Genomic DNA, 12667 nt, shown 5'->3' on the forward strand with positions numbered 1-12667 from the left:
AGGAACCTTGATAATATTTTCCATAGTGACTCCACCATTCTACATTTCCATTATCAGTGTACATTTCCACTGACATGTGTTCCCTTCACTCTGTGTCTCCACCATCACTTGCTCTTGTTAGTCATTTTACTAATACACATTGTTACTGAGGTGGGGTGATATTTCATTGTCATTTTGATTTGCATTCCCCTCATGATTAGTAGTGTTGAGTATTCATGTATGTATTGGTCAGTCACATGTCTGGTGAAATACTTATTCAAGTGAAATATAATGATTTTTACTATAGATCATGTCTCATGAAACTTTACTAAACACATTTTTTAAGTTGTTTCAATGAATTCCTTAGATTTTCTATATATAAGTCTATACCATCTGCAAATAGAAATAGTGTTAGTCCCTCTTTCAAATCTGGATAACTTTTATTTTCTTGCTCAATTGCTCTAGCTAAAACCTCCACAACAATGTTGAATAAAGTACCAAGATTAGGTACCTTTGTCTTATCCTGTTCTCAGGAAGAAAGCATCATTGTTCATTAACTTTTCATTTTAAAAAAAGTCTAATGTCTTGTTTAATTGAAGAAGTTGCCCTATGTTCCGTGTTTGTTGGGCATTATTACAAAGGCATGTTGAATTTTGCTAAATACTTCTTGGATATAACTTTCTTTTATTCATATGATATGGCTTTTATCCTGTTGATTATGTGGTATATTATATTAGTTGATATTTAATTTTTTAAAACTGAATTCCTAAAAAAATCCACTTCATAGTGTATAATCCTTTTAAATATCACTGAATTGAGTTTGCTAGTATTTTGTTAAGGATTTTTGTATCAGGGTATTAGACAGCAATTTTCTTCTCTTGTGATATCCTTTGATATTGTGGTAATATTGGCCTCATAGAATGAATCAGGAAGCACTTATGCCTCTTTTTTGGAAAGTTTATAAATAACCTTCAAATGTTTTGTAAAACTAACCAAAGAAGCCATCTGTGTTTGGGCTTTTCTTTGTAGGAACTTTTTTGGACTTACTAGTTTGACCTCTTTGTTATAAATCAGTTCAGATTATCTGTTTCTTTTTTAATCAGTCTCATAATTTAAGTCTTTCTAGGATCTTGTCCATTTCATCTAGGTTATGTAGTTTGTTAATGTTGTAGTCAGGGTTTACAAGGGAAGCAGTTTAATGCAGGACATATAAAATATAGGATTATTTTATAGCAGTCACCCAAAGAGTCAAGTATAAAACAGTCCAGGAAATATGTCCACACACTAAAGACCCAAAGAATCCAGCTGAGGCTCTGGATCCCACAGTAATGTCCTGCAGGGGTCCAGCTGAAGACCTAGAGCCCATGACAGTGCCCACCCTCACCCACCACAAGTCCAAGCAGAGACTTAGAGCCCATGACAATGTCTCATACAGACCTGTTTCATGGATCTACACTGGGAAGGCTTAAAGGTTGGCAGTGGGAGCTAGAAAGTCTGTGCCAGGCTGGGGAGATAGCTCAGCAGTCTAAATGCCTGCCTGGAAAGCATAAGAACCCAAGTTCAATCCCAGGTACCACATGCCACACCAGCACCAGAACTCTGGGCACACCATGCTGGCCACCGAAACCAGGAGTGGTGGTCCACACCTGTAATTCCAGCACTGAGGAGGCTGACACAGGAGGATCACTACAAGTCTGAGCTGGGTAGTGAGACCCTGTACCAAATATATATATATATATATATATATATATATATATATAGAGAGAGAGAGAGAGAGAGAGAGAGAAAAGAATTTTTTAAAAAAAGAAAGAAAATGTGCCAGTGGAAAGAAGGATCTGTGACAATAAACTGAGGGATCTGTACTGGAGCCGAGAAACAACACTCAAAGTAAGAACCAGAGCTCCTCTGAAAGGTACCACAGCCATCCTCAGAGATAACAAGGTCCGGAGCTCCTCTGCCACTAAGAACAGCTGAACTGAGTTCATACCAGGAAACCCAGCATGACAAGCTCCTCCAGGAGAACCCACAGCCCTGCCTCTTGCTCTCCAGTTCTCTTTTGTATGCCTATGGGCAACAATCCTCAGGGGGGCCTCCCACACCCAGCACTACACTGATTCAGTTCAGCCAGGTGTTACAAATTGCCCACTAATTTTCAGTCCACCACAGTTAGCATATGGCCATTGATGGTATGTCCTATTATCCTTTTTATTGAAATTGATATCATTTACTTCTTTCTTCTCTTTTCGTGCTCCATCCACCCTAAAGAGTTGTCCATTTGTTGATATTTTCATAGAGCAAATTTTGGTTTTATTAATTGTTCTCTGTTGTTTTCCTATTCTGTCATTTCTTTCTACATTAATCTTTGTTACTTCCACCCTTCTGTTTGCTTTCATTTGGGGTTGCTTTTTTCTTCTTGCTGTTCTGAAGCAGAAGGGTTGGTTATTGATTTTAAAACATTTTAAAACACATTTATAATATATTTTTAAATTTATAAATCACTTTTATTTGTAATAAGATTTTCAAATATTTTTCAGCAATAACTCATTCCTGTACATTTCTGTTACGATCTTATATTGACATTTACATTCTTTTTTTTTACTTTAATTTGTATTTTTATTTATTTTTTGTATTAATTTTATTGAGAAAGAAGTAGCAATGAGACAGTTTCAAAACAGGTTAGTAGGACGGTTACAATAATTAATATATTGCATATTGTTGTCTTCATAGTAGTTATTCATAGTACTATAATGTATTTTTAACTTTTTTTTCCTTTGGTACAAACGAGAGACAGGAGAGAGATGAAAGAAGCCTTTATTGCTTGGCACGGGAGGGTTGCTGAAGCCTGCAAGAAGCCTCTGATGCAGACAAAGGAATGTGGTATTTATTAGGTCAGGTTGGGGGCGGAGTTTACATGGGAGATCAGAGTGTCATAAGGAGCCCTGATTGGAGAAGGCTGCCTATGTGCACAGAAAAAGAAAGGAGGAAGTTGAGGTTAACCAGGGAGAAGAAGGCGGAAGTGAGTCTTGGAACTGCGCATTGTTTTTGGATCCTCTCGCCATGTTGGCTCGCTGCCCTGATAACTTAGCAGATTTTCCTATGAGCATAGAACCATCGGTGTTTACTTTTCGTCACTGTTTAATTTGTATCCTATACGTTTTTGTATGTTGCTTTTTCATTTTTATTCATCACAGAGTACTTCCAATTTTCCTTATGACTTTTTTCCTTAATACATTGGTTACTTAGGAGTATATCAATTTCCATGTATTTTTATACTTTTCTAATTTTTTGACTGTTACTGATTTCTCACTCAATTCCACTGTGGTTAGCAAAAGAAATCAGAGTGAAGAGACAACCAACAGAGTGAAAAAATATTTGCCAGCTGTTCCTCAAAGGACTAATATCTAGAATATATAAAGAACTCAAGAAAACCAGACTCCACAAATTTAAAAACCCAATGAAAAAAAAAATGGGCATCTGAAATGAATAGAAACTTCTCTTTTTTTTTTTTTTTTTTTTTTTTTTTTTTTTCGGAACCAGGGATTAAACTCAGGGCTTGCCCTTGCCAGGGAAGTGCTTATTCCACTGAGCCATCTCCCCAGCCCCGAAACTTCTCAAATGAAGAAGTAAAATGGCAAATAAATATTATATTAAAAAGTTCAATATCTCATTATCTGAGAAATTAAAACAACTCTGAGATTCCATCTCATTCCAGAAAGAATTCCTGTTTTCAAGTAATCACCTGCCCTGCCGGCCCCGCCCCTGGAGCACACTGAGAGGGCAATTGAAACTGGGCATGGTGGCACACACCTGTAATCCCAGCACTTGGGAGGCTGTAAACAAGAGGATAACTGAGTCGAATCTATGCAGTGAGACCCTGTACACCCTACAGATCCTATCCTAAAGTACAAAACAGAGAGAAAGAAATCAACCACTAACAAATGCTGGCGGGGCTGTGGGGAAAAGGAACGCTTCTCCACTGTTTGTGGGAGTGTAGACTAGGCAACTACTGGGGATATCAATGGCGATTCCTCAAAATACTAGGATTAGAGGTCCCATTCAACCCAGCTATTCTCCTTGACAGCTTCCCAAAAGAATTAAAAGCAACATAGCACAGTGATATATGATTGCCCATGTTTATAGCAGCAGAGGTTGTAATAGTTAAATCTTGGAAGCAGCCCCAATGCCCATCAATGGATAACTAGATAAAGGAGCTATGGTTGTTTATACAATGGAGTTCTACTCAGCCATCAAGAAGGATAAACTTAAGACATTTCTCGGTAAATGGATGTACCCTGAGACCATACTGATATATGAAATCAGACATACATATTTAAATAAGGAAGAAAATATTCACATAGGAAGGGAAACAAGGAGAAAAGAAGGAAAACAAAAAAAACAGAAGGAAAAAATGGAAGCAAACCTTTTGTAAATGTGGAGGGGAAGAGGAGTTGAGGTGAAGGGAGGGAATTGGGTGAAAAAGAAGCAAAATATATTACATAGAAGTATAAATTTCCTGTGATTAATGTCATCATTATGTATCTCTTAAATGTACAACTAAAATTAATTTTAAAAATTAATTACATTCTTGTTAGAGAAATACTTTGTATGATTTCCATCCTTTTAAATTTGTTGAAGCCAGGTGTGGTGGGGCATGCCTCTAATCCCAGTACTTGAGAAGCTAAGGCAGGAGGATCACTGAGTTCAAGGCCAGCCTGAACTGCACAGTGAAACCCTGTCTCAAAAAGACAAAAAACAAAATGTTGAGGCTTATGTTATGGCCTATGATAGTAATAAACTAAGCCATAGACAAGCTATAAGTTTAATAGAAATGAACAGGTAAAGAGACAGTTAGGAATGTCCTATATCATCTGAATTTTTGTGACTCATATGTATCACCGGATTGCTTTCTAAAAGGATTATACAAATTTACAGCACTACTAATGATATGTGTGCGTATTTCACTTAGTATGTGATTTATAATTCTGCTGATTGTACTTCTTGTTCATTGTGGTGTGATATCAGAGAATCAGATACCACTTTTGATTTGTGTTCTATTCTTTTCTCCCAAGGCCCCTGGAACCTGCATGGCCCCAAGTAGTGGGTCCTTTCCCAGTACACACAGTCAACAAACATCTAGAGATAGTCGTCAAGGTCAATGGCAACGTCGGAGAAGGCTGGATGGAGCACTGAATAGAGTCCCAGTTGGATTTTATCAAAAAGTGTGGAAAGTTTTACAGAAAGTAAGCATAACACATTGTTGAGATCTCTTTATTTTTCCCCTTAAAGTCAGGCTCCTTGACTGTGATATGATATAACTATTACAACATTATAATTATGTAAAGATCATTCTATTCAGAGGAACAATCCTATGCTTGAAGAAAAACTAAAAATGAAACAACATACATTACTGTGACATTATTGATAACTTAGCCTCTATTATTGGCAATGGTGTTGTTTCTAGATTTGTTTTTACATATGGTGATTTATTTGCTTTAGGTTGCAGTTGTACATTGTGGTATGCTGTCATACATTTGCTACTAGTAAAATTATTTGATGCTAGTGAGCTCCTTTTTGTAGCTATTGAGCTACTATGGGTTGGAAATATTATTTGTAGCTATAACCACATATCACTGTAGTAAAGCAAGTGCAACATCTGAGAAGTTTTAGATGTTACCTGTATTATCTCTTAAATGAAGGCTACTAAACAAATTCAGTCATAACAATTCTCATCATCCAGAGACTCTCTTGTATAACCAGTACTTGTTTTTCTTTCAAAGACCTATTTTGCCAAAGACATGTAAGGACACATGACACTGCTGTGAGGTTGCAGTTTTGGAGGGCCAGGAAGATTGTTGTGTTCATTCACAGGTATCACTAGTAATCTTTCACTGCCCTTGATAAAGACCTAAAGAATACTTCATCCAGTTTTTCAAAACCTTTGAATATGTTTTTCCCCTCAGCCTGTTGATAATCTTTCCAGGGATGATCAGGTGATTTTTGGAAAAAGTAAAAGTGATTTCTCAGATTACTGGCTCTGACAGTATTCCTTTCAGAGTATCTGGAACTTTCTCTTTCATTCCAGCTAGCTGTTATAACACAGTGGTAGCAAATATGTATTTTATCTCTCCAGTTATGCATAAGTTATGGCAATTCAACTTAACAGACATATATTAGGTATTGTTCTGTCCCAGATACCATATAAGGATCATGCAAAGTATGTTCTTTGTCATCAAGTAATTGAATCATCTTCTTAAAAAACAGCTATGAGAGGGCCGGGGAGATGGTTCAGTGGAATAAGCACTTCCCTGGCAAGCTCAAGGTCCTGAGTTCAATCCCCAGTTCCGCCAAAGAAAATAAGAGTTTTTTAAAAAAAACAGCTATGAGGGACTGGGGAGATGGCTCAGTGGAATAAGCGCTTCCCTGGCAAGCACAAGGGCCTGAGTTCAATCCCCGGTTCTGCAAAAAAAAAAAAAAAAAAAGCTATGAGCTAACCATTAGCATATACCTGTAATCCCAGTTAGAAGCTACAGAAGGAGGATCGTGAGACCCTATCTCAAAATGAAAAGGGCTGAGAAGTAGTTCAGTACTGAAGAGCTTCGTTATTATATGTGAGATCCTGGGATCAATCCCCAATAGCACTCCCACAAAGACAGACAGACAGACAGACAGACAGACAGACAGACAGACAGACTAGATAGCTCAACTGTCTAAGCATCTGCCTGGCAGGCACAAGGTCCTGAGTTCAATCCCCACTACTGCATGCCTTGCCACCCTGAAACCAAGAATGGTGGGGTAGGCCTGTAATTCCAGCACTGGGGAGGCTGAGACAGGAGGATTCCTATGAGCTTGAACTGCATAGTGAGATCCTGTATCAAGAAAATAAAAGGAATAAAGAAAGATGTAAAGCAAAAATGGTTTGTAATAAAGGTGCCTAACCACAAAGCTGTAGGAGTACAAAAGTAATGTTATGGCTTGTGTCTATACGTCCCCCAAAAACATAATCTGGTCATAGGTGGAGCTCTTTGGACATGGCTGGATCTAGAATGTATGCTACTGGGATTAAGGATGTGATGCTGGGATTGATTCACTCTGTGATGCTAAGATTAAGGCTAATGCACCCTGGATGTGAGGGCTACCTACCCGAACAACACACAGCCTGAATAAAATGTAACAGACAGAAAGAAAATTGCTGTCACTGCTTGTGGCTTGCTGCTTGCTACTTTACTGATTGCTGCCATTTACCTGCCATGCCATGAACTATTTTCCTCTGTGATGCCTCTGTGCCATGCCCCCCTGCCTTGGAGCCAGAAAACTTGGGACTGAAATCTCTACAAACCGTAAGCTGAAATGAAGCTTTCGTTCTTTAATTTTGGGTGTTGGGTATTCCGTCTTAGCAATGAGAAAGGTAACTAAAACCAAATTTGGTACCAAAGAAGTGGGGTATTGCTGTGACTGTACCTAAGCATATGTGTGATGTATTGAAAACTGGTGGGCAACTTGTAACACCCAGCTGAACTGAATTAGCACAGTGCTGGGTATGGAAGGCCCACCTGAGGATTGTTGCCAACAATATAGAAAAAGAACTAGAGGGAAAGATGATGTGCTGTTGATCCTCCTGGAGAAACTTCTCATGCAGGTTTCCTTGATATAAACTCAACTGTTCTCATTATCAGAGGAGCTCAGGTCCTCACTGTTGCTGAGGATGGCTCCCCCTTTTTGAGGGAGCTCTGGTCCTTATTTTGAGTGTCCCTTTCTGGCTTCAGTGCAGAGCCCTCAGACTGCAAACACAAATCCTTCATCCTGCTGTCAAAGACGTTCTAGCTTCCACCACTGACCTTGAGGCCTTCCCAGCACAGATCTTTGACACAGCCCTACATGAGAGGTTGTCATGAGCTCTAAGCCTCCAGTTGGACTCATGAAGCACATTGCCATGGGCTCTAGGCCTTCAGCTGAACTCATTCAGGACATTACTGTGGGACCCAGGCCCTCATTTGGATTCTTTAGGTTTCTAGTGTCTGGACAGATCTCGCACACTCTTTTTCATTTGACTCTTTGGGAGAGTATTATAAAATAATCCTGTAAATTATGTGTCTTGTATTCTATCTTTTCCTTTGCAAACCCTGACTACAGCAATATGGCTTAAGAGCCTTTGGAACTGGCTTGTGGGAAGAGTTTGGAGAGGTTTAGAGATGCTGGCTGAAGAAGCAACCGAAATGTTTTAATCTGTACTTGATGAGAGACTCTGATGGCAGCTCAGAGGAGCAGAAGGCAGACAGAAATGCTACCAGTAAAAATCAGGTGCAGGATGTCTCTGGGAAAGACCATATTCATTGTTGGACTCCAGATGATACATATTATACCTTGGCAAAAAGATTATCTGCATTTTGCTTGTGTATAGAGACTCTGATTAAGGGTGGTTGGACTAATTAATCTTGCAGAAGAAATTTCAAAGCAGTTGAACGTTGAGGTGGTGGCATGGCTGCTGTTGGGGCCAGATTTATGTTGAGAATCAACAGCAAAGAGTACAGCAGAATGATTTAAATGTGAGTTTTATGAGAAAGAAAGCTCAGTAAAGCTGTGGACGGAAACGATGGAGCAGAGGAGAAAATAGTTGTAGAAGAAAGAGCACAATGAAAAGATAGCCTGAGGACATCACAAGAAACAGTTGGACTCTAACCTTTGCAGCCTCGAGGTTGCAAAGGTTTAAAAATTTGCCTTGAGAAGAGAGCCCCAGAGCACCATGTCCCAGAATGGTGGTGGCCTACAGAATTTGTTCTTCAGAATTGGATTCAGAGTGCTCAGCAATCCATGCACTGAACCCATACAAGCAAGGGAGAAGGAAGCCTGGCTACCACTCCAGCTGGCAGCAGAACTTGACCTCATCCATGTGGCACTGGTTTTAGATGCATGCAGAGTGCAGGAGTTTTTGGGTCAGGAAGGCTTCCCAGATTTCAAAGGAAGGCCTGGGAGGCCAGGCAGTACACTCTCGAGAGGGCAGTATGTGAAGTTGTGAGTGTGAAGCTGACAATGCAGTGGAGGCCACAGAAGGTTGGAGAAGCCAAGAACATGAATCATGTAAAGAAAGCTGCAAGGAGTGACCAGAACTGACCCAAAAGAGAAACCATGGGTGCTACAACTACTGGTAGTGCCATAGGGACAGAGCCATCCAAGCCCTTTGGAGTTCACATCTTGCCACAGATTGCCTCAGATTATGAACATGGAACTACAGGACTTAATGTTTACCTTGCTGGATTTTTTAATTGCTTTGGTTCCATTCTTTTCCATCCCCCTATTTTCAATAGAAATGTTTATCTTGTGCCATTGAATGTTGGAAGTGTTTAACTTTCTTTTCATTTATACAGGGGCTCATAGCTAAGAGTTTCCATTAAATCTCAGAGGAGACTTTGCATGTGGGATTTACAGAAACCATTAGGACACTGGCAACTCTTAAAGATGGACTAAATGCCTTTCGAATAAAGGGATGTGCATGAGTCTTTGGGGAGCCAAGGGTGGAATATTATGGCTTGTGTTTAGCTTCCCCCCCCCAAAAAAAAAATCTTCATGCAGTTTTGGTGGAGCTTCTTAGAGGTGCCTGGATCTAGAGTGTGATGCTGGGATTAAGAATGTGATCTGCTATTGCTTCATGATACAATTATAGCATTAAGGGTATCCCACATTGAGTGTGAACCACTGGGGTGAGTAGCCTGGACAAAATATGTACCAGTCAGTGCTTACTAAGGAAACAGATGCAATACAAGATTTACAAATATATAATAATTTACAAGATTTGCTTACAATGGCTGCTCACAGAGTCAGATGTGGAATATCTACTGTACATTTTGGATCTGTTTACTCTTTCAGCTTCTCACAGCAGGGAGAAAAAGGACTGTCTACATACTGGATATCCAAAACATCCAGTTAAAGGACAGGGCAGCACACTGTAGTGTCCCATGCAAGTCTATATGAGGAGTCCAAAAGATTTGCGCTGGAGACTCAAGAATCTGTTCCAGAAGGCTGAAGACAATTCCAAAGTAAAGGTGAAGACTGGAGCTCTTAAAAAACTGAAGCAACAGCCTTCCTTCTTCATTTCTCTTTTATACCATTCTGGCAACAATCCTCGCTAGGGTGGTTCTTCCGCTCCCAGAACTCTGCTGAGTCAGTATATTTCTTACTCAAGTTGACACAGTTACCTATCACAGAGTATAAGGGACAGAAAGAGTGATACTGTCACTGCTTGGTACTTGCTCTTTGCTACTTGCTGCTTGCTACTTCACTGCTTGGTGCCTTGTGCCTGCCATACTATGGAGTATTTTTCTTCTATCATGCCCCCTGTGCTGTGTCTCCCTTCCTTCAGCCAGGCAACTTTGAAATGAAACCTCAACAAACTGGGAGCTGAAGTAAACATTCACTCCTTTAATTTTGAGTGCTGGGAATTTTGTCTCAGCAACAAGAAAGAAAAACACAAGAGGAAACATTTAAATTGTACCAGGAAGCTTGAGCGTTTTGTGTCAGAATTAAAACCTGGACTTTGGATTCTAATGTAAGAGGAAAAACCTATGCCCAGTTTTTCCATTCCATTCTTTTTAGAATACAAAAATAATAATATTGCACATACATTTGAAGGCTGGAAAGCCTTTGTCCAAACACTATTGTTCAGTGTATGTGATATGGAGTGGGACTGTCTACTGGAATCAGCAAACATGTTGTATTGGAACCTTTTCTGGGGCTGTTTAATGTATAGTGTTTTGATTTATTTATAATCTAAAATAGTAAATCAATAATTTCCATTATTTTTAATAATTTAGTTAATATTGATGGAGAAGATAAAATGTTATTCATATACCATTTAATGAGCATCTACTGTTCTGTAGGCACAACAAAGACAGACAACAACATCTATCCTCATGGAACTTACCTTCTACTAGAGAAACCTAGAGAGACACAATGTATAATAAACACAATAAGGAAAATATAATATTAAACGATTGCAAGTATTGGGGGAAAAGTACAGCAGGGTGAAAGTATTGATGGGGAAATGGGATGCTTAACTAGAACATGTAGTAGTGGTATGTGTCAAATAAATATATATCTGAATTTTCTCCTGCAACCTAAAATTTCTTCTAAAGGTCTTATTTTTGGTGGCTCTGGGACCTAGCATGATATCCTCCCAAGTGGTCTCTGAATATGCAGTATTAATCTACCTCAGAAAGGAGAGATTCCCTATGCAGCCCACTGTCCTATATGTAGGATAAAACCTTGGGGCTTCTGTTGTCCAACGTTGCACATTAGCACTTAGAAATCACAACACCATGGCAAGGGTGCCTGAGGTGCCAGGCTTCTTTCTGGCCTGTGACTACTCAATGTATAACTTATGAAACACAATTAGAAATACCAATGTCTGCCAGTCAAGTGGAAGACCCAATACTATTATGGACTACTGGACTCTTTTAGAATATTTTGCTGAGTTAACACACCTATAATATTCAAATGACAGAACTAAACAAAAAAGGGGATACAGATGAATGTCCATTTTGTATCCATGTATTCAAAATGGTTAGGAGAGATACATAGTTACATTCTCTTAATGAATAGAGGGATTTGTTCTAATAGTGTTTATAAATAGGATATCATGTCTGCATCTTGTACAGCAAATAACCACTAAGAAGTGAGTATGCAATGTGTTAATTATTGAAACTCTCCTACCAATTTGATTTGATACTGTCTCATTGCTATTTGTTTCTCAATAAAATTATGGAAAAAATAAAAAATAAAAATAAAAAGGAAAAAATAAAAGAAAATTTAATGAGGGTTGCAGACTCAACCAAGCAAACCAATGTTGCATAAATAAAATAAAACAATCATAAAAAAAGAAATACAAATGTCTACTTGTAGCCTTTGAGTTATTAGTTCATACCTGATGACAGTATGCTTTTTCTTGCTTTGCAGTGTCATGGACTTTCTGTGGAAGGTTTTGTTCTTCCTTCTTCAACTACTAAAGAGGTAACATTCTGTGTCTTTTACATTTATATAACAGGTGGCTTGCCTGGCTGAAACACTTCTATGATCACTTTTCAAAGTAAAAGACCTATACTTTTATAAACCGTGTCAATATGAATGCATTTGAAGAAAGGAATAAATGTCATTTTTAAAAGTTAAGAATATTGGGCTGAGGATACAGTTTAGCAACACAAGCAAGCACACGCTTGGCAAGTACAAGTTCCTGAATTCTATTCCTGGTACCAAAAAAAGAGAAATTAGAAAATAACTGCATGGTATATTAATTACTGTATATGAGAACAACATCCTTTAATGGTTGATTGAGGTAGGCTATGAGAGGTTGAGTGACAATTAGAGCAGAAAGAATAGAAACTAAGAATGAGTGATTTCTCATGTCCCGCTACCTTCTAATTCCCACTTTCTCACTTTTGTCCAAATCACAAAGAAATGATAACTGGCTTGGTGGCACACGCCTGTAATCCCAGCATTTGCATGTCTGAGGCAGGAGGCTTGCTGTGAGTTGGAGACCAGACTGGGCTACTAAGTGAGCTCAAGGCCAGCCTGAATGGCATAACAAGACCCTGCCTCAAGTCTAAAGATTATAAAGAAGTGAATTTTTCTAAAATGTATAGATTTACAAAGACAACAATATGCAATGCATTAATTATCCATAGGGTGTTTTGTTTTGTTT

The 12667-nt window shown here is 38.8% G+C and overlaps 1 protein-coding gene across 3 annotated transcripts in view; it reads left to right on the top strand.

Moving 5' to 3' along the window:
• Phka1 (phosphorylase kinase regulatory subunit alpha 1) overlaps positions 1-12667 on the top strand; it is a 191536-nt gene that overhangs the window by 163304 nt on the left and 15565 nt on the right. For all 3 annotated transcript variants that reach the window (XM_023707093.1, XM_004646775.2, XM_023707094.1), the window contains 2 exons: positions 5049-5219; positions 11926-11979. In XM_023707093.1, the coding sequence (XP_023562861.1) occupies positions 5049-5219; positions 11926-11979 (225 nt within the window). The remainder of the gene's footprint in view (positions 1-5048; positions 5220-11925; positions 11980-12667) is intronic.

Source organism: Octodon degus, unplaced genomic scaffold, assembly GCF_000260255.1.
Source record: "Octodon degus isolate 3935 unplaced genomic scaffold, OctDeg1.0 scaffold00280, whole genome shotgun sequence".
NCBI lineage: Eukaryota > Metazoa > Chordata > Mammalia > Rodentia > Octodontidae > Octodon > Octodon degus.